General features: G+C 38.7%; 1 protein-coding gene across 2 annotated transcripts in view; it reads left to right on the top strand.

Moving 5' to 3' along the window:
- The window catches only part of flt4 (fms related receptor tyrosine kinase 4), a 79444-nt gene that overhangs the window by 30923 nt on the left and 25063 nt on the right, over window positions 1-23458 (top strand). For both annotated transcript variants that reach the window (XM_084431129.1, XM_084431130.1), the window contains exons 4-10: window positions 4762-4889; window positions 6817-7000; window positions 10823-10965; window positions 12749-12920; window positions 14076-14193; window positions 16315-16490; window positions 18468-18633. In XM_084431129.1, the coding sequence (XP_084287255.1) occupies window positions 4762-4889; window positions 6817-7000; window positions 10823-10965; window positions 12749-12920; window positions 14076-14193; window positions 16315-16490; window positions 18468-18633 (1087 nt within the window). The remainder of the gene's footprint in view (window positions 1-4761; window positions 4890-6816; window positions 7001-10822; window positions 10966-12748; window positions 12921-14075; window positions 14194-16314; window positions 16491-18467; window positions 18634-23458) is intronic.

The raw sequence follows: 23458 nt of genomic DNA, 5'->3' as shown, positions 1-23458 counted from the left end.
TCTTCCTCATTCTTTAGCCCATTTGTGCAAATACACACTTAACCTTTGAAAGAATAGATGTTATTTCTGAAGGAAAACATTTCCTTTAAAAGAAGTGTATCCTTATAGAGTTGTTGAATATCAATGTCTGGTCCCTTTTGCAATTTGTGGCATTTTCCTGAGGCAAACCAAATCACAAATCCCGTCTTTATTCGACTCCCTTCAAAGAATGCTTGGCCGGGCTGTCTTTGTCTAAAGTTTCTATTTTCTTTGGGGAACAGACAAAGACATCATAAACATCTCATTCAGAACATCAGCCCTCTTCAGAAGATCAGAGAAGATTATACATGAACACGCTAAGAACATGTTTGCTTTGCCCATGAGACGGCCCACGGTTACAAAAGAGCTTTTGTACTGAATTAACTTAAGATAAGAAAGTGAATAAAAAGACGCTACATGATGCCAAATCTGCTGATATATCACCGACACAGAAGACATACCCTGCCAATGTCCTCCTTATCATTAATATGAAGAATATTTATGTTGAGTTTGATGATTTGAGCGCATTATCACCTCACTAATGTGGATGGGAGTGTAACTATAGTTTAATTTACTCATTAACATTACATTTGGATGTCAAGCCTGTCTGGATTCATATATAAAAGGGGCCTTTTCAGCTAAAAAACTTTTATTCTTGTACGTTTATTTGGGAAACGGCTTTTGAATCCAGGCCTACTATTCCAGTCCAACTTTACAGAATATATTTTTAATCTAAATACCAACCAAAACTGGGAAATTCTGCCATTTCCCAGTGTCATTTCACAATTTTTGTTGTTTTTGTTATTGTTGTTGAACCCAAAAGTCATTTTTGACAAACCTTAAGGCAGTTTTTCCCACACAACAGTACATTATAGTACATAAAGCCACCGAAGTTCACATTTATCCCAAACGATGGACCTGGACACTAGGCATGAATGCATTGTTTTGGATTAGTTAGACATCACTGACACCAAAACGCCATTGATTCTTGCACGATTATCAGTGATTTTGGACTGTTCACCACATAAAACTAGTGTATACTATCAGAAGACATGGAATATAACATGTGAGCCTTTTTGTTGTTGTTATATTTGGCCTTTTTTGGAGCTTGACAGACCTTAAAATTGTTTGGTTGCCCTTAAAAATGTTAGAAAGTACTGGGTAAAATAAGAAAACTAACTGTGTTAAGGTGAGGTTTAGGGTTTTTTTTCTTTAGGTTGGCTTTTAGTTAAGTGTTTTATCATTTATGTGCTTTTTTCATTTTTGTATCTTTAAAGTCCCCCTGTGAGGAAAATCCAGCTTTTAATGTTGTTTATGTGTCTATGTGGTGTTTTTAATATGCTTTAAGACAAACCATGTGTAAATTCATAAGTCGACAGCATTGCTGAGTATTTCCTCCTTAAAACTGCAGTGAACCAAAGACAGTCTCAAACACACACTTTGAAATCGCTGGTGTTTCTGACGTCACAAACTACCTTGTAACCAATCAGATCAACGTGTGATCGTCAACCAGTGGATCTCTGAGCTGAGTGAGTGAGTGGAGGCGGGGCTCATTTGCATATTCATAGAACCACGCATACTAAATGAGGCGAGGGTGTCGAGTTACATTCAAGATATTTTAAGGCATGAAGATTTTTTTTCAAGGAAAACACGGTTAAATATGTCATTTTGGTGATTAAAGATGAGTTTTAAGGAATACAATTATTAACTACAAGGGGACAAGTGTTTTAGTATTAATGTGCTTTTTAATGTTTGTATTGTTGTTTTCACTGTAAAGCATTTTGAGAAGCTTCTTTTAAAGGTGCTATATAACATAAAGATTATTATTATTATTGTCACTAAAAGACACTTAAGTTGTTTAATGTTTAAAGTCAGTTACATAGATCAGTCTAATAGTTTAACTGCTAGCTGGTCAAACTAGTTCTAAAGACACATACAGTCTTAACACAATGGCTGTGTTTATGCAACCGTGTGAGTAAGTAATGAGAGACTTTAACAATCCATAGGGGGATTGTTTATTTTCGCTCCACAATCCAGCTCTGTATTTGTAACAAATTGGTTTTCCACCAGTTGATCAAAGAGCCTGTGACATCGGACAGCTTTTCCTTGTGTTGCTCTCATTCCTTGACAGCGTTTTAAGAGCCAGGATTAAAAGCGGCCCGGGGAGAGTCAGGTACGGACGTCCCGCTGACTCGCTCACTCGTGTGAAAAGCCGGGTGATTTCTCCTGACAACATGCCGAAGCCGTTTCCACAGATCTCGGCAGGGGGCTGATCAGAGCCAGCTGAAATCACGGATATAAATTAGCAGTGAGCGGAGAGCAGAATGGCACTCGGCTGCATGTGGCTTCATTTATCCAATGCCTCTTGAATCCGAGCTGTCGGCATTGTGGCTTCATGTCATGCCCTCCAGCGCCTCCCAATCTCTTCAGTTCACCTCCTGAAGATGATTTATCGTGAAGCACTGTGAGGAGTTGTGTATTTGTCCTGTAATGCCTGTGTGCGCAGACCACCGCGGGGCAGAAACATAAACCGCGAGATACGGAGGTTTGTTTGGACTCCGACAGCTTGGAGTGATTGCTTTGAGCTACGTGAGGAAGAATCAGACTTGTTAGAATAATGCGGGCTTCACCAGGTGATGCTCAAATAAAGGCTTAGAAAGAGCGCTAGAAAGTGAACACTGGAGAGGTTTGTTTTAGCAGTCCCGCACATATGGGTTGTGACCAAGACGAAAGCCTCGTATTAAGTGGTTTAAGGAACGGTGCTGGAGATTGTTGATAGAGCTGTGTCATAAAAATCTCCCCTCTTAGATATAATCAGGGTGATCCATAGACTAAATCTGGCTAAAAACTGTGTGTATTCAGGCAAAGAACTGGAGGTGGAATGTTAAGTCTAGACTTTAAAGGAATATTCTGGGTTGAAGACTTTGCGTCTGTGACACACTGTTGATTAGCATTTTTAAAAATGTGTGTACAGTCAAGTCACCTTTGTTCATATAGTGACTCATACAGTACAGATTGTTGAAACAGTGAAATAATGATCACTGATGCAAACAAACTGCTGTACAGAAGCTCTAAAACAAGACGATTGTGCCATTATTCAGCTGAAGCCAGTTTAATGTTGATTCAGTTCTGTTCAATAACTGTCTGAAGTTCATCAATGATTAGACAAGCTCAGTTTAGGTAAAGCATCTCCACAGAAGATAAATTTTTTATGGAAAATTCATCACATGATGCCTAGAAAGCAAGTGTAAAGTGCCACAAGAAATGTTTGCACAATGTTTTGACAGTATAACCATGATTTAGGACAATTTGAAGTATAATCATCTGCTCTACCCAAAGTCTGTGAGTGAAAACACTTCTACCTTCACAAGCGCAGCTGGTGTCAGACCACAAAACATCTGGTTTGATGGCACCAACATTTGAAGGAAACTCTATCGCCCCCTTGAGTACAGAAGTTTATCGCCACACTCACGATCACTGAGACTATTGGTGCGTTTCATTAACCTCGGAAGCTGGATGTCGGACCTGGACCTCAAGTTGACCGCGTTCTAGTGCACACGTCAGAAAACCAAGATGGACGCTATTTTGCGCAGAAAATGCCAAAGTGTCATGTCCACAGATAGAGGTTGGATTTTTTAGTTGAAGTTTATTGAGACGCTAGTCTCGCGTATAGGCAGATCTTCAGACTGACGGCAGGAGCTTTCTTTGGCCAAGGAATGTAATGTCGATGTCCCTGCAATAGTGTAAAACTCTTGGACGTATCTTTGCTGTGAACTTCTCACACTTTTGAAAATCCAGCGTTAAGATAATCACGATAAGCGCTTATTGTCACAGTTGTAAACATGACAGCTTTCTTTTTCCATGAGGGGGTTTGGCATCACGGCATTTTTGTTTCTAGGTGGACCTCTAAAGAACACGACAAACGCGTCTTTGGGAAATCCTGTAGAATTCAGCCAATCAGATGATGACTTTGAAACTCCCGAAGTTTCATACATACTTGTGTATGTTTCTGACCTTAAAGTCCCCCTGTGGTCAATCATTTTATCCCTTAAAACTCATCTTTGATCACCAAAATGACATATTTAAAAGTTTTTTCCTTGAAAAAAAAGTCTTCATGCTTTAAAATATCTTGAATGTAACTCGACACCCTTGCCTCATTTAGTATACGTGGTTCTATGAATATGCAAATGAGCCCCGCCTCCACTCACTCACTCAGCTCAGAGATCCACTGGTTGACGATCACACGTTGATCTGATTGGTTACAAGGTAGTTTGTGACGTCAAAGCGTGTTTTTGAGACTGTCTTTGATTCACTGCAGTTTTAAGGAGGAAATACTCAGCAATGCTGTCGACTTATGAATTTACACATGGTTTGACTTAAAGCAGATTAAAAACACCACATAGACACATAAACAACATTTAAAGCTGGATTTTCACCACAGGGGGACTTTAAAAAATGGCATGTGCTAACATGAGGACAACACTTGTCGATCCACCAACATCACAGCTCAAATATCAAACATCTTTCCTATGTTAATGCTTTAACAAAAAAATACAAGCTTCACATTTTTTTCTTTTACACCTTGGTGAATTTGTTGGAAGTATTTTCTGTTCTGGCATGATATTATTGTATGATCAGAAGGTCCTGATTAGTAAGAAGTCCTGTAATGTTGTGTGGCTTGATTTGAGGTAACAGATAAATGATAGACAACTGAACTAATGTCACTTTCTTTCAAACATACAGACCCACAAAATCCATTCATCAAGAGGAATGGGAATGACATTGAGACCATCTTAATAACGGACTCGGATACACACATCGAAGTGCCATGTCTGGTTTCAGATCCTGACCTGAAAGTCACTCTCTTCTTGGTAGGTCCTCCAACACACTTCCAGCTCCCCTCATCCCTCTGTTTCTGCTCAATGGACGAGGGAATCTTTCGTTTTTGTGCTTTTTTAGAGATTGAACCCATGATTGACAGTTACTGTATACGCAGCATAAGTGTAACTTTCAGGCCTCGGCTAACTCAAGTGACATATAGCTTTCTAAGCCAAGGGAAATAAAAACAGGAGATTTTTCAGCAACATAGTCGTTCTCCAGGTGATCTTAAATTATGGGCTCTGAGTTCACTGGGAAATGTCAATCCTATTGAAATAGAGCAGGAAGATCTGGGTCAGTTTAGACTTTGTTTAAATAAACGTGTTTAAAATGGCTGGGCATCGACACAATTTCACAATTTGATTTCGATTAACACGCTTCGATATTCAATAATGATTAATTTGGGAATGTATCAGGCAAATTTCCTCAGGGAAGAAAATCTCTCCCAGCTAATGCTGTAAACTATACAGGGAACACAAGTTGGTGCGTTACTATAATATTAAAGGTTAAAATTAACTAATTTGTAGGCTACTTACATTGACATTATGGAGGTTTTTATAATACTAACATTGTAATAATACATTTTTAATGATATGATTATGTTTCTACTTGTTTTTTTTTTAAATATAAACATTTAAATGGTGGCTGACATAAAAACATAAAATATTGAAGAACAGGCTGAGTAAAAATACAATGATTATGCAATATAGTGCATATATGTATCAAAATGCTGCTCTTGAGTTATTTTTCTAGCTGATTATCGCGTTTATGGTTATTGAGCGACTTTTCTGAGGTAAATGTGACGTTATATTGACGTCTTTCTGCGGTTGAAACACTGACTGATGGACTACATGAGACATGACTGAGTTGTTCTGTATCTTCTGATGTTCACTGATGTTTATTTGCTGCTATAACTAGTAAAGAGGAAGAGATGATCGCTTCAAGAGACACAAAAACACAGTTATTGACTGAATTTAGTGATGAAGCTGACAGATTTTGAAAGCTGAGACTTTGTTTTACATCAGAAGTAATAAAGCTTAGTGTGATTTATTGAAATGGCGGAGCTACAAAGCTTTGTTCGTGCATTAACATGCAAAATAATGCTTGGGATTTAAGAACAGATATCGGCTCTTATCGAATTAAGAAATCAATATTTTTTTTAAGGTTTATTAAGGTCAACCATAGGCCCTCTCTCCAAACCCTCCAGCAGATAATTATGAAACATGTACAGACTTGCCCATTTTAAACACTCAGTGGTTAGTTATAAGAGTGTCAGGTGGATAACGGTACAGTTTTTATTCAGTATGAAAGGGTTCAGATCTTGACATAATATTTTTTAATCAAAACTGCAGCAGAACTCGACAGCTCAGGGATAACTATGAATTTTTATTTTATGGAAAGGAGCAGCTTTGACGGTTTGTTCCATGGGGAATTATGACTGACATGATGACAGAATATATTGATTTAAAGCAAACGAGATGCAGAACATCGGATGTGACTCGAATGGAGAGCAGAATAAAGTTAGGGTCACATTTACGGTTTCTCAGTGTTTGACAGGCGAAATGTCAGTAAGAATCTGTGCGATTGGAAGTTTTGTGTGAGAGAGGACAAGTTCCCCTCGTGTTCACGGAAAGCTGCTTGGTTTGACTGTGACTTCTTTGTGAGCTGTGCTTTATACAGTACATGCGCTATAGACAACGGACAAAGGTCCTCTTATGTCCATGAAAGTTCGCCTAAATTTCGATAATGCAATGCATTTTTTTCAAATTATCATGCAACTTAATTTTCAAAGATACAAATAATATTTTTCGATGTTCAACATCTGCTTAGATCGAGTCACAGTCATGCATTAGATTGCAGCATTGGTCTGAATGAGTTTGACTGAGGTGTTGATGTGAATGTTTGCTGTTGTTGGTACAGTTCGACGAGCCTCCGTTGCTTCTAGAAAGCAGTGAGATCACCTGGAATAATAAAAGGGGCTGGTCGGTTCCCAGGCCCATCTATGACATCTATGACCGCACTTCCAGCTTTTTCCAAGTCTACTTCTTCTGCTCCGTCCACAACACCGAGCACAGATCCAAATTATACCTTGTGCACCTCACAGGTAAGACCTGTTCAATATTCGTTTGAATGTCTGTAATGTGATCATAAATCCAAGCATTTAAATGTCATCTTACAAAGACATATTATTGGCAGATACAGTCACGACTGATATTTATATGCATTTTATGTAAGTATCTGCCATACTGTTATAAAGATCACGTTGATTTACATTACAAGCTTTAACTTTTTGTCCATATGAATATCAGCATCTGCAGCAATTTGCATATTTTTGCTCAGTTTGAGCCTCTGAATAAAACTAAGCTGTTTTCCTCCTCGAATGTGAACTCTATATTCTCACCATAAAAGCCTGATCTCTATAAAAAACATATGCAAATTATGATTTTTCATAAGTCAGGCTTTGCAGGGTTAAACTACTGTTTTAGGTTATGCTGCCTTTCTAAAATCCTGCCCGTAGTGAACACACTAATTTAATGGTTAACATTAATTTAATAATATTATAGCAATAATATCAAATAATAATAGATTAGGGAAAAAAGAGGTTGAATACTATGTTTTACTTGGAAATACATGGCTTGAAATGTTTTGCAAATACAGTTTCAAAAGTGATATTGCCAAGAAAGATCATTTATATTTTACATGTAAACCATTTGGCAGATACTCATGTCCAACATCAAACATCAGTCATGTGAACGATCACATCTCAATCCCATTCTTTAGATCAGACGCTTAGGATTGGGTGGAAACAGCATTATTAACCAGCTGTTGTGATTGTGTTAATCGAGATGTTGTTCCAGAAATAACAAAGGTTGTTGATCTGGGAACATGTTTTCCTGGGTTGTGCGCCATATAGATTGGTGTTTAACTTGCTGAAGTGTGACTTGATTGATTAGGTATAATTATCTGTGACTTCACGTTTCATATCATATTGAAAACAAGAAGGTGTTTTTACTCACTCCATCAGATCTGTCCATGTAGTTGAGCAGGTTTCCTGGTTCTGGAGCCGGCTGGGATCTTCTCCCGTCCTGCTGAGGGACGTCTCAGAAAGCTTTATCATTACCCTGATAAACGAGGTCATTCCTCTAAAGTGGGGCTCATACGGAGCATTCGCCAAGATCAATAGCCTCTCTGTACTCGAGAGGGGAAAATGAAAAGTTTTACCGGCTGACCTCTAATAAACACTGCATGTCTAATAACCAACAACTCACAAAGTCACAGTGGGGTTTATTCAGATTAATGAGGTTATCACTGATGCTGAACTCACACGTAGAAAGGACAGCAGTAAAGAAGACATTAAAGTGAGAATATGGAGGACAAACAGGCTCAAACTGAGGGAAAATATGCAATGTGGTGCAGATGCTGATATTTACATGGACAAAACTTAGACGAAAAGCTTGCAATGTAAATCAATGAGATCTTTATGGCAGATACTTACATAAAATGCATATAAATATCAATTTCTGCCAATAATATGTCTTAGTAAGATGATATTTAAATGCTAAGATTTATATAATGCAATGCATTACAATGATGATTGAGAGATGAACAAATACACCTTCCTCAGAAGCCTGATGATCATATTTGATGCTCATGATTTTTCTAATAAATGATGTCTGGATTATAAAGAAAGTTCCAGTTGAAATATTAGGCTAGTAACATTATTAAAGTCATTCTTGTGTTTACCTGATAAAAATCAGTGCAGATTTGACAGCAGAAAGACACTTGTTCCACACTGTCTGTTTAACATGCCTCAGATAATGTGGATCGACTGGTGTTTTCACATGGTGAATGATGAAACCGGCCAGAAGATCTCATATGCTGCGTCCAAAATCAAACACTTCCCTACTATTGTCACAGGTGCTGTGTGTGCAATCCATAAAGAGGATGCGGGACACAAACGACAAAAGATACTTTAATGTACATCTAGAACTAGAATCCAACACAAAAAACATTAACTTGTTTTGTCAGAATTGCACGATATAAAAAGTCAGAGTTCTGACTTTATAACACGCAATTCTGACTTTATATCTCGCAATTCTGACTTTATTTCACACAATTCTGACTTTATATCTCGCAATTCTGAGAAATAAAATCAGAATTGTGAGATGTAAACTCGCAATTGTGAGATAAAAAGTCGCAATTATCTTTTAAAATGTTTTATTTTGTGGCGGAAACAAGCTTCCATAGAATACCATCAGAGTAGTATGTCTGATTATATATATATATATATATATATATATATATAGGCAAAAAGTACCGGATGACCTACTACTTGTGGTGAGATTCTGAAGTGTGCATCTGATGGACTCTTTCCTATCCCATGAGGCCACGGGAGAGGGTTTATGAATGACAGTGAAGCGACGCAACTGATGCTGGTATAGGTCACATGATAATGACATCATTGCGAATGTAGTATGTCCAGATCACATTCATACTATATAAAACATACTTTTTTAGCAGTCGCAGAGTAAGTTTAAATTCAGCTGTAGTATCTTCTCAGACATGATACTCCGATTGAAGAAGGGACTCGAGCCATTCAGAACACTCTCGCACCTGCATAAAAACACTTTATAGGATTAGTTCACCCCAAAATGAAAATTTCCTAATAATTTACTCACCCCAATGCCATCCAAGATATCCATGTCTTTCTTTCCTCAGTGGGAGAGAAATTATGTTTTTTGAGGAAAACATTTCTTCTAACAATGGACTTCATTGGTGACCATCGTTTTTAAGTCCAAATCAATGCAGTTTCAGAAGTCTCTGAAGTGTTTAAACGGGCTGTACGCGATCACAGCTGAAGAAGAGGTTGTTATCTAGCGAAACGATAGGTCATTTAAAAAAAAGAAAAGAATTTATAGACTTTTTACCTTCAATAGTTCGGATTGAGCTGATCAACAAACGGACAGGGAACTACGTCATAGGTCACGCCGGCGCCGGCAGAAGTACCGCCCCACTGTTTACAATGCGACCGTACGTAGGAGGATAGTTCAAATAGTATTGTTTGCTATTATATATGAAGAGTTCAGATGCAAAAGCCTCTAAGTGCCATCTGAAATTTTCTTCTAGAATGATCATTTTTATCAAGCTTGTATATTTAAGTTCAGTAATTTCACTTAAATGACAATTAATAGGTCATTTTCATTGCCATTTAAGTGAAATTACTGAACTTAAATATATGAGCTTGATAAAAATGATCATTCAATAAGAAAATTTCAGATGGCACTTAGAGGCTTTTGCATCTGAACTCTTCATATATAGTAATAGTATTCAGTGAATATGAATACGAATAGTATATGAATAACATTATGATGAATATGAATAGTAGTTCAAATAGTATTGCCGGTGCCGGCGTGACCTTTCAACGTGATGACGTCGTTCCCTGTCCATTTGTTGATCAGCTCAATCCGAACTATTGAAGGTAAAAAGTCTATAAATTCTTCTTTTTTTTTTTTTTAAAGACCTATCGTTTCGCTAGATAACAACCTCTTCTTCAGCTGTGATCACGTACAGCCCGTTTAAACACTGCAAAGACTTTTGAAACTGCATTGATTTGGACTTAAAAATGATGGTAACCAATGAAGTCCATTGTTAGAAGAAAAATCCAGAAATGTTTTCCTCAAAAAACATAATTTCTCTCCCACTGAGGAAAGAAAGACATGGATATCTTGGATGGCATTGGGGTGAGTAAATTATTAGGAAATTTTCATTTTGGGGTGAACTAATCCTTTAAACCCAGAGCATCTAGAGACGTTTGCATGGATAAACATCACTTTAGTTGTAAAGGTGTCACAATTGAAACTGCATCCACGGCTGTGATCAGGAGTGTGAAAAGAGCTGACACGTGCATGTGTGCTACACCCGACAGGCCTGAAGTTTTACAAGCTCCAGCTGTTCCCCGAGGACTCTCCGGTGGAGCTCTTGCAGGGCGACGTTCTCCAGCTCAACTGCACCGCACGGGTCGGGTTCGACACCGGCGTCGACTTCCTCTGGGAGTATCCTGGACAGAAGGTAATCACAAGCTAATCAGAGACAGCATGACCTGTCCAATTCACAATAAATGACCTTTATCTAATTAATTTGTGTTGAATAAAAGAAGGTCTTGGCCTGCATGTGAGCGAAAGCGCAGTGGCTTTGGTGTGATTGTGTTCTGTAGTAATAAATCTCTGCAGACCGTCATATATTATGACACTCCTGTGCTGTTACCTCTCGTAAATCTACCAGCTCATTATTTACACCGTCTCAATAGTCCAGCATTTCATTTCTACTTCAGCTTTAATTCATCTCCTGTGTTTGCATTTCATGTTTAGGGCACATGTTGCCAAAGAAGTATATTTTTCATAAAGAAAATAAATACTATTTTTAAGACCATTTTTGTGACATTATTTTAATAAAGTGCTGGGGTTGTTTCCAGATTTCCTAAATCTTCCAGATTGTCCAATGGCGTTTTATAATGGGGCTTTTCAATTTATGAGTAAAATAAGGTCTGTGGTAAACATAAGATGATGATACTTTGACGTTTTGTTCTACAATGTAAAAATACACACACTCACACCCCAAACGCTCTGATCTAGTTACTTATTAGAAACATTTGTTTAAAAAATTATCATAACGGTTTCAAAATTCGGAAACAGGAACAAAAGGAAACGGAACAGAATTTCAAAATAAAAGTCACCGAATCTAACTGTTACAACATGAACTAACAATGAACATTTGTAATTGGTAACACTTTAGAATAAGTTTACGGTAATAAAGTACTGTAAACTATTAGCTTATAGTTAATTCATGGTTTTTATATTCTAGTAGTCACTATACATATGCATTTACGTATATACATTTTAAGGAACGCTTAATATTAATGAAATTAATGTCTAATTAAATAAATAAATAAATAAAGGTTTATTTAAAGCACTTAATTAATGACTTAATTTCGTGACCTAATCTAAAGAGAGAACTATTAACCATCAACAACTCCTTTACTACTGGTTTAAAATACTGTACATCACTCGTATGGTTAATAAGTTGTTAACAAAGCATAAAAATCAGTATCTAACTCTTTATGAGCTAATTAAACAATAATAATTTAGTAAATTACAGTGACAATGAATGAAGAACTCCCTATTTCTATGTAGCCTATTAATATATTAACTACAATATATCAACTTTGAATTAACTGTAAACTAATAGTTTGCAAATTATTTATAAGCACTTTATTACTGTATACTTATTGTAAAGTGTTACCTAACATGAACAAAGTTGAATAAATTAATAAAAACAAATGCATTTCTCATTTTTAGTGACTGTTATTTTTAGAGACCTTATTTGAAAGTTTTAGTGAATAAGTTTAAGACACTAAAGCAAATGCTACCCTGATGTATAAATAATTTAGAATTGAAATAATACATAATTGATTTTTATGCATTAATAATGAGATCACGATTAAAAAATTCTTAATGTTAGAAAAAAGTCCCAGTGATCTCAGACAGTTCTTCAGGAGCTATAGTGACCTTTCAACATGAGGGAAAAGCTAGTCATGTGATAGTGTGTAGTATTTTAAGTGTTACACTTGATCCATTAATACTAACAGTTAGTTTTAGTTAAAAAAAAATAAAAAAAATACTGTGTTAGACTAAACTGGGTAGAGTCATAGCTCTTGCATATTGTTGTCCTGTTGTTAGTTTAACTGCTTCTATTGCTCTCCTCATTTGTAAGTCGCTTTGGATAAAAGCGTCAGCTGAATGATTAAATGTAAGTGTACACACCAAAGGCACTAATCAGAGATGTTTCGTCACAGGAGAACCGGCCAGCCAGATTTAAGCCGGTGCGTAACATCTTGTCGGACGCCACGGAAGCCTCCAGTATCCTGACGATCGAGAGTGTCCGTGTGGACGACAGCGGATACTACACCTGCTCGGCCAGCACTGTGGAGAAGACACGCCATCTTACTACTGTCGTCATAGTTTACGGTAGCTCACAGATGATGCTGCTATAAACTTAAATAAGATCAAACGTTATATGTAGTTAAGGGATTCGTTCACTTCAGAATTAAAATTTCCTGATAATTTAATCACACCCACGTCATCCAAGATGTTTAAGTCTTTCTTCAGTGGAAAAGAAATGAAGGTTTTTGAGGAAAACGTTCCAGGATGTTTCTCCATATAGTGTCTTCAATGGGGTCCAACGGGCCGAAGGTCCAGATGTGAGTTTCAGTGCAGCTTCAAAGTCTCGACACGATCCAGCCGAGGAATAAGAGTCTTATCTAGACAAACCAGCGGCCATTTTATAACAGAAATAAACATTTATATACTTTTATCCACAAATGCTGGTCTTGCACTAGCTGTGATGCGACACACATTAGGTAATCAGGTTGAAAGGTCAAGCGTGTTCCGGTTTATAAATATAGGGTGAAAAACTCAATCTCATTTTCTCCTCCAACTTCAAAATCGTCCGACATCGTTGTTTTACCTTTTATTTATTTATTTATTTATTTTGTAAATGGCGTTTGACTTAGTCTTTGTACGTTGGCTTTGTAAACACTGGGTCTGTTCTTACACCTACGTCACGCTCGACCTTTCAACCTGATTACCTAATGTGTGTCGCATCACAGCTAGTGCTAGACCAGCATTTGTGGATAAAAGTATATAAATGTTTATTTCTGATATAAAATGGCCGCTGGTTTGTCTAGATAAGACTCTTATTCCTCGGCTGGATCGTGTCGAGACTTTGAAGCTGCACTGAAACTCACATCTGGACCTTCGACCCGTTGGACCCCATTGAAGTCACTATATGGAGAAAAAATCCTGGAATGTTTTCCTCAAAAACCTTCATTTCTTTTCCACTGAAGAAAGATAGACATGAACATCTTGGATGACGTGGGGGAAAGTAAATTATCAGGAAATTTTAATTCTGAAGTGAACTACTTTAAATACAACATTGCTACCTTAAACAGTATTTATACTTGATTTAACCCATACAGATTTATTTTGTTGACATAAATTAATGTATTTCGGTCGATTCAGCAAAATTAAACATTATTTTTTACTTTAATAGAACTAGGTAATTTAGATGTTATCATGTTTAATTGTGCTAATGTAACAACTCTTCTCCATAATTCAACACAGAGAAGGCTTTCATCAACCTGGACTACAGGAATGGATCGGTTTTCGAGGCCAAAGAGGGACAAAAATCAGTCGTGCTGCCGATGGAAGTGTTGGCGTACCCCTCACCCGAAACTCAGTGGTAAGGCCTCAGAGATGTCCAAAATACACCAACCACTTGTGAACCCTGTGTTTGTCATACTGAATGTTCTGAACGCATGTTTCTTATCATGTAAACAGCTTGGCTTTTCGGCTGACGTCACCAGAGACACTTTTCACCAGCCATTAAATTGTTAATGGATAAAGTCAAGTGCCACATTATTTTCTTCTGGTTGAATATCCTGTTTTCTCAGAAAGGAATGTCACATAATGCAAACAAAATGTCACAAACACCGTTTCTGACACTGCTTCGTGAAGCTTTGAAACCTTTGGGAATCATTTGTTTTATAAATTTGTATACAAATTCAATGACACATTTGTATAATAAAAAGGAAGAGTTGTAGTTAAAAGTCTCTTATTGGCCTGATTAATCAAGCTCTCCATAAAACAAGAATTTACCCTACAATTTAATTAAATAACACACATTATACAGACAATTCATATTTAATGGGTCACGGGTGCGTGTCGTAATAAACCAAAGATGAGATGTGTGATGCAGAATAAATGATGAAGAGATTTTTTAATTAAAATCAAGAACATAAAACGTATGTAATGTATGTAACCTTAGTTCCCTGAAGAGGGAACGAGACGCTGTGTCGAAACGCTGTGGGAACGCCCCTGCGTGATTGTGTCGTGAAGCACGTATCAGTCCAATGGTGTGACGGAACGTCATGTGACGTCATCGACCAGGGAACTATAAAGGCCCTTTCACACCGGACACGTAACGAAAAAGCGAAACGAACAAGAGAATAGTTCGCATGCAAATAGTTCGCGTCAAAACCATTCACATCAGCCGCGACGCGAATTTGCGACATCTGTGACGTTCAGAGCTTCAACATTCCAAAACTTTCGCGCCGACAGCTGAGAAAACATGGACACTTCATCATCATCATCATCATCATCATCATCATCATCATCATCATCATCATCCAGTGAAGACGAGCTTTTCATTTTCTTTAAAAGACAGAAAAGAAGGTTTTGGGTGAAGAGAGTCTGAAGGGGAGTATGCTAATGTCCACTCTTAGTTTCCTTTTCCTCTCTCCTCTTTCCTCACACAGGTGTCCCTGAGGGTTTTCCACAGTTTAAACACAGTGTGTTTTGTAATGTCAATACACATTACATGTAACACACGAAGTAACAAGTTAAAATCATTCGACTAGAAACTGTAGATATCACACAAAGGTTGGGAAAGAACGGCAAGCACCGGCGTTGAGGTGATGCACGAGATGGGAGGAAGCGTTCATCTAACTTGCTTCGCTGCTTTGTTTCATGTCTCTTTGCGGGCCAGTCAATATTAGCCACCGCGCGGGTGCTAATCTCCGCTAGCTCCGCACATGCAGGAGACTGAAGTGCCGAGTCCTCAGATTCTCCCAGTTCCTCAGTCCCGAGGGCTGTCTGTGTATGCTGCGCTCCCAAACAAACACAGTAGATGTGTATCCCCACCCGTCATGTAGTGTGGGAGGGATGAACACACTTCAGGAATTGTTGTTCACCATATTTTTTTGAATGGGTGAAAACTCCTGCCTAGCAACCTCTAAAGACAGACAAAAAACACCATTGACACAGATTTCACAAAGAGCACTTGCTGAAGACACAGAAGCTGACACTGTTTGGTTCGGGTGTGATTTATAGTTTCCTGGTCGGTGTCGGCACCCGCCTACGACGTTGCGTCACGCCATTCGACTGATTTCATGCGTGCTTCAAGACGCAGTCACGCAGGGGCGTTCCCACCGCGATGTGACGCAGAGCGAGTTCCCTTGAAAAGGAACACTGCACACATTAACCATTGACGAAGCAGAACACTGAACTGAGGAAACAGAGGGCTTAAATACACAGGGTTAACCACATCGTAAGACACATCGTTTACCAAACGGGGAACAGGTGTGCACTAATCGGAAACCATGACAACGGACTATGAGCTAGAACTCAAGCAAATCAGAGACAGGGGAAATCATGACAAAGAAACTAAACAGAACACGATAATGAAACGAAACATGATATGACTGTGACAGTTTCATATGTATAAGTATCATCATGATTATTCATGCATCCCTCCAGACAGTGTTATGTGGTGAGTAATGTGTGTGTGTGTGTGTGTGTGCAGGTATAAGAATGGCAGGCCGGTCAGCAAACGGCTGGAGTTCAGCAGGTTTAAGGTTCAGCATCAGGCTCTGGAGATCAGAGATGTGTGTGAGCAAGACGCTGGAGAATACATGGTGATCCTGAAGAACACTCTGGCGGCCCTGGAGAAAAGCCTCAACTTCACTCTCATCGTCAATGGTAACTCCCTCAATCTGTAATAGATGTTGCTATTAAATATTTGCATTTTTTGTATTAGGTTGATCCATATAGTAATCAGGGTTGTTGTTGCTCGATGATTAAAAATATGAGCTGGAAACTGAAAGTTTGTTGGTAATTGTAGGTAAAGTACAAACACTAGAAGGGAAATCTGTCCACCTTAATTGAGCACAAAAGTTCTTTATGCACATTTTTAGAATTCATGCGCATCGTTTCCATCCAGCTTTTTTTATGCGATATCGCAAAAACACACATAAAAATTGGTGGATGGAAACATTGCACTATATGTGGATACATACATAGGAATGAGGCCAGGACATATTTAAACATATATAAACCTACGGCATAGCCAGCCTTCTGAAAGAGGCAATCTAACTATGCATATACTTTAAACATATCCCGCACTAGCATAAAGATGGCCCTAAAGCTAACAGACATGGACTAACATTTTTAAACATTTCAACTTTTAAATTGAATGTGTGTCAGCAATAACACATTACATTGATCAAAAGTGTCAATAAAGAATTTTAAATTGTAACAAATATAATTCTGTTTCAAATAAATGCTGTTCCTTAGAACCTTCTATTCATCAGGGTATCCTGGAAAGAAATGATTCACGGTTTTCACAAAAATAATAATCGAATCAAAATGTATTTATAAAGCACTTTAAAAACCACATAGCGTACCAAAGTGCTGTACAATTTAAAAAAATTATACAAATAGACTACAATAACTTTAGTTTCAAATCAATCTTTTGAATATAATAATATATTGGTAAATTGGTAATTAACATTAACTAAGTCTAATAAAGTATTTTTTATTGTTGGTTAATAGTTATGTTTCCATCCACCCATTTGTATGTGCGTTTTGGAATATTGCATATAAAAAACGCTGAATGGAAACACAAAGATGCACATGAATTGTAAAAATGTGCATTAAAAAACGTATGCACTCAATCAAGGCAATTTTTTTTTTTATCTGATAAGAAGAAATGCACATAAACTACAATGGAAACACATTTACTGAATAAATCCCTCGATGTGCAACAAAACACTCACTGGGTAACTGGAGTAACCAGTCGCTCTGAGACACACTCATTTATGATGGAGGGGAAAAGCGAAAGATTGCAGAAACTTACATTTTTATTACTGATATTTTGCACCAGTTTCCCAGGAAGTGATGATTTTGTTCTCTCTTCCACAACTTTGGATGGAAACGGCTAATGTTAACTAATGTCAAGTCACCTTCATTTATACCGCGCTTTTAACAATATAGACAGCTTTACAGTATAACAGGAAATTAATGCAACAGAGATTTTGTCTTTACAGCAGCTCTAGAATAAAGTTATTGTCCAGCTAAAGTTAGTTTTGATTGATCTTCCGTTGTAAAGATCATTAGTTATTAGCTTAGGGGCCGCTAACACGACACGGTTTCCACTGAAAACAGAAACTTTTAATGCGTTCTGGACGTTCATTCGCACGACAGCAGTGTTCGGTGCTGAAGAACGCAAACTTTGAAACAGGTTCCAATGTGCAAGTTTTAGAAAAATGTTTGAAAACGTTATCACTTCCACTTAAACTTCAAAAACGTGAATCTGTGAGAACGCTGACGGCGTGCACATGCGTATCACGTGTTCAGTCTATAGGTGTGAGCGTTTGACTATATGTGTGCGCAGGCGTGTAGTCTTACTTTACAAAGTGACATCGCCAAATTACTTGTCTGGCTTGCATACACTCTAAAAGATGCTGGGTTGTCTTAACTCAACTTTAGGTCAAATGTGAACAAACCCAAACATTGGGTTAAAAAGTTAATTAAAAAATTCAACCCAACGGCTGATTTTGTCCATATTTGTCCCAAATTTGGGTTAAAACAACCCAGCATTTTTTAGAGTGTAATACAGATTTTTTTGTGTCTTTTCCGCAAATAGTGATATTTGTCTTATTTGGTGTGCATGTGCAGTTCCTCCTCAGATCCACGAGAAGGAAGCAGCGACGCCCACCAACCCGTACCGGAAGGGCAGTCGCCAGACCCTGACCTGCACCGCCACCGGCTTCCCCCTGGCCTCGGTCCGCTGGCAGTGGAGGCCCTGGAGCCCCTGCAGTCTTGACAGCTCCCGCAGGGCCCCGTAAGACCCCGCTCCAACACATATGACATTCTTCTTTCAGACGAACACAATCGGAGTTATATAATAAAATATCCTGGCTCTTCCAAGCTTTATAATGGCAGGGATTGCAACTCCATTCCATTCACGACTGAATGTCGAACGCGACGAGTTCACGCTGAGTTCAGAGTGGATAGTCTTTGTCCCGTTTGGCGTCGTGCCCGCGCTCTCTTCGAGGTCGGAGACGCTCTTCCCCGTGTTTTCAGAAGCGTTGTTTATTTTCTCTGCGGTGCAGGCTGAGCGAGTGGCAGCTCTTCTTCCGCGCGCACTGGAGATAAGGGTTATTTATAGTGTTCGCCTCAGAGAGAGCAGTGTGAAGGGCAGAGGCCTGTCGTCTAAACATCAGGAAGCCCGGAGACAGGCGGATCGAAGCATCCTCTGGCCCTGAACGAGGACGGCCCGGATCGGATCCGGTTTGGAGGGACGTTAGCGTAATCATTCGGAGAGAGATCTTCCCTTCTGCTCACACACTCACAGCTGAGGCCTAGATATCCTGATCTCAACTCACCCAGACAGAAGCATAGTGTCGGCCCAGATCCGGCCCACATCTGGCACACAGGGATTCCACAGGGATCTGGGCCGACACTGTGTTGCTGTTTGGGTTAGGCCCGTTCACATCAATGAAGATAACTATAAAGTTTAAGGGCCCTATTTTAAGGATCTAAGCTCATGGTCTAAAGCACACGGCCCGAGTGCACTTACTGCGTGTCCGAATCCACCTTTGCTAGTTTAAAGACAGGAAAAATGGTCGCCGCTCCCGGTGCATGGTCTAAGAGGGTCGTCTCTGTTCTCTTACAGTTTTTCTTGATTGTTTACACACATTTTCTGGTACTTGAGACACAATGACCACAACATGTAACTCATTCACCAACCCCCTGAACCAATTCTGCTAAACTACAAGCACAATTCCTGCTTTACACTCAAATTGTACTTCTAAAACACACTTTTTTCAAAACACTACACACAATTCTCTGCTTTTGGCACAATTTTCATGCAGAAAATCTCTTGTTTTCACAAGGAACACACTGCCATTCAAATATGCACACTGACTCATCACATGGGCAAACACCCGTCACACAGTTTTACAATTAGCAATCAGAGCTTTAGCATAAAAGGGCAACAGATGAGCTCTTCAATGGAGCAATGGATGCCAACATTGGATTTTTTTTTTTTTTTTTTACTGTAACTGTATACAGTAAATTATTCTGTTGTTTTGTATGTAGACCACTGTATACGTACAACTTTGTGTTGGTTGGGATGTACACTGCGTACATTGTTTTTGTGGGAAAAATAAAATATATTTGTTACCGTGTATTTGTGTGTTCTGAGTACAAAACCAATATTCTCAAATATTTTACAACACACTTATGTATGTACTGTCTGTAGTAAGTGTAACACTGAACAAAAAAAGGCCTAAGTCATTATGATGAATGGAGAAGAAGTGTTTTCCAATCATCTTAGTGTTTTACACTGAGCACAGTGTTCAACTGGTTCTTATAAATGTCTATTCATATGATGGTTTGTGTGTGTCATTTGAAAACAAAATACCATTTTGAGAAGAAATAACATTGTTTTGAATGTAAAGTTTCATTTTGCAGGAGAATTGAGGGGTTTTGCCCATTGTGTGTGTGTTTTTGGATTTGTGTGCAGAGTTCTGAGAATATGAGGCATGCTTTCAGAAAATGTGTGTAAACAATCAAGAAAAACTGTAATGAGTCATGGGTGTGTTTTAGGCGTCATGTGCAATAAACCAATCAGAGTCTCATCTCCCATTCCCTTTAAAGGCCAGTTGCGCTCGTCCATGGCGGATTCGCTATTTACATGGAGGAATTTGCAAGCGGAAAAACTGAACAGATTTGCTTGTGCGCGAGGTTAAAGCTGTGTGTGTGTTTGTGTGTGTGTGTGTGTGTGTGTGTGTGTGCGCATGTGTTTGTGTGTGTGTGTGTGTGTGTGTGTGTGTGTGTGTGTGTGTGTGCGTGAGGTTAAAGCTGTGTGTGTGTGTGTGTGCATGTGTTTGTGTGTGTGTGTGTGTGCGCATGTGTTTGTGTGTGTGTGTGTGTGTGTGCGTGCAGACCATCTACAGGACAAGTTGGAATCCACCGTATCTTTATGTACACAATATTATTCTTTTACATTGTAATCCTTTTATTTTTAATATTTGGCATGTTTGTGTGCCACTGCGCGTCAGTGTGTGTGTAATAAGCAGAGTGTGTGTGTAATAAGCAGAGCGTACGTGCGTTGTGGAACTGCCTATAGGCACACATTACTAACTCGCTCTTTAAATAACAAAAATAACAAATTTTTATAATTTTATAATAAAATAACTAACCCTAACTGTGCCATTGACTTTAGAGCAGGTTTCAGTTGGTCAACGGCTCAGTCTATTTCTGTTTCGCTCCAGCAATGCTCCTGAACACACACCTCGTTCTCAGACCAGCAGCCCATAGGCACACAGATGGGCACTAATGCATTTGCTATTTAAACATACTTATCATTATAAATGCATATATAACTGGCTTTACATCAGGCTGACTTCTGAGAGACCGAGTCTTGATCAAACTCTCAGTATGTGTCCTTGCATCAAGCGGAGTAAATAAATTCATTCAGGATTGTGGACAGGTCAAGAGATATTATACATATGTTGCTTTCCATGATATCTTCTGAAAGTCACCATGAAATCAAATGGACAATTCAAATTTTTTATTGAATATTGCAGTGTTTATAATAAATGATTTATCGGTGCACATCATATAATCAATGTCAATAATCTTGAATCAGAATAACGAGGGCAAGGCAACCTGTCACTCACATGAGATCAGCCAATAGCAAACCACAACCATCCAATCAATTCCCCACAGACACAATCAAGCCCCGCCCACATTTGTTCTTGTTCCAGAAGCGTCTCACTCAGATATACGACACAGTAGAGGAGAAAAGACCAGCGCAACTTCCCTTTCATGAAGACTTTAACATGAATAACTTGTTGCATTTCATATTTTTAAGTCACTGTGAATAAAAGCATCTGCTAAATGAATAAATGTGAATAAATGTAAATAAATGTAAATAAATGTAAATAAATGTAAATAAATGTAAATAAATGTAAAACAGCATCGCGTATATACTTGGCAGAGAAGGCAATCCCAGAATGCACAGCAACAAACGCAGAGAAAAAGTCAAAAGATATGTTTTAAATATTGTAAAAAGGCTATACATTTATTTTATTAAAGGTATAGCGGAGGATTTTCCCGAATTTTAGAAAAGAACCGCCCTCTCCACTTTTTGAAAAAATGCACATGCGCAACACTCTACCTGCTCCCGAGAGGGAACGCCTATTAAGCGTGTGCACGAGAGAGCATGCATGAGCCTAGTTCTCCTCGTGCACGCTCTGTTTACAAGCTGCTGTCGGTGCGTGACTTGTGCCAGGGCTAGCATCGCTAATCATAGCTTACATTAACTTTTACTAGCAGTGATTTTAAATGGATTTCTCCAAATAGCATGCCAAACTTTACCTGTCGAGTAGAAACTTCAGTGGGAAGGCCAACCTGTGCTTTTAGCGCACGCCAGCATGTGAAATATTCTCCCAAAAACACTCTGGTCTTGTTTCTTTCTTCAGAGGCCTTTCTCTTCTTGTCATACAATTCGTAGACACTTTTTCTCTTGCGACCCTCAGACATTTTGAAAAAACCCGGTGAGAACGGGCGAGCTTCAATGAATGGCTGAAACCGTAGCTCACCACCAGGGGGCACTGTTTCATATTATTTTGAAGCTTCCCCGGGCGCCGCCATTGATTAGCGGACCCCCACCTGCTGTTAGCATCCCAGTGACTCCCATTCATTTTGGCGTCACTTTGACAGCGAATAACTTTACATCTGAGGCGTTTAAAGACTCCATTTGTCCATTATTTATTTCTAAAGAAACACGAAAATGTATAAAAGGCTCCATTACCTTGTAGCTTACACTATGGCCCCGTAGAAGCAATATTTGTAAAAATAGGCTAACGATTGCGTCATAACCACACGACTCTCTGTCGTACAGTAGAGAATTACCGTATGGACAGGAGGAGAAGCTCGTGTGCAGGCGTGGAGGCAAAATGACAAAATAATTAATCAGAATACTTAGCAAAAGTTTCTCCTGCTCCAGCTCATGGACAGCTCCTACTCACACTCTCCGTCTCTGCAAGTTTCGGAAGGGAATGATTTAGATTTCTCTTGGCACAGCTACTAGAAGACAGACGGGTTGCTCACGTCACATCTACGTCGTCAAGCTCAGTTTGAGTCTGCGCAGTACGCTCGACCATCAGGAAGAGAGAGCTTCTAATTGACTTCACTTGTCTCTGTTGAATCCAATGGGGTCGCTGTGTCCATTTTATATACGGTCTATGCTCACCACACACATACACCTGAAAGTGTGCATGCGCAGAAAGCGAAAACTACCTAGAGACGAGCACGTGCGATGGCCTTACGTAAACATATCACCAGAATGATTGACAACTAGGAGGACCAATAGTCTTGATGATCCACCCGGAAAAAGAAAATCCTCCGCAATACCTTTAAATTCCAAGAAAAGTCTTGATATAAATAGTCTAATGAAAATTAAACAATATGTATTTTTATTTGTAATATGTACTTTGAATAGAATAATACATACACAAGGTTTTGCAACTGACCCATTAATTGTTCATTCTTTTAAATTAAAGGCTAGCGCGTGTGTGTGTGTGTGTGTGTGTGTGTGTGTGTGTGTGTGTGTGTGTGTGTGTGTATGTGTGTCATTCCTTACTTCTCTCTCATCA

This window comes from Rutilus rutilus, assembly GCF_951802725.1.
Source record: "Rutilus rutilus genome assembly, chromosome: 14".
Taxonomy (NCBI): domain Eukaryota; kingdom Metazoa; phylum Chordata; class Actinopteri; order Cypriniformes; family Leuciscidae; genus Rutilus; species Rutilus rutilus.
The sequence above is the reverse complement of the archived record's forward strand: the minus strand, read 5'-3'. Positions and strand labels throughout refer to the sequence as shown.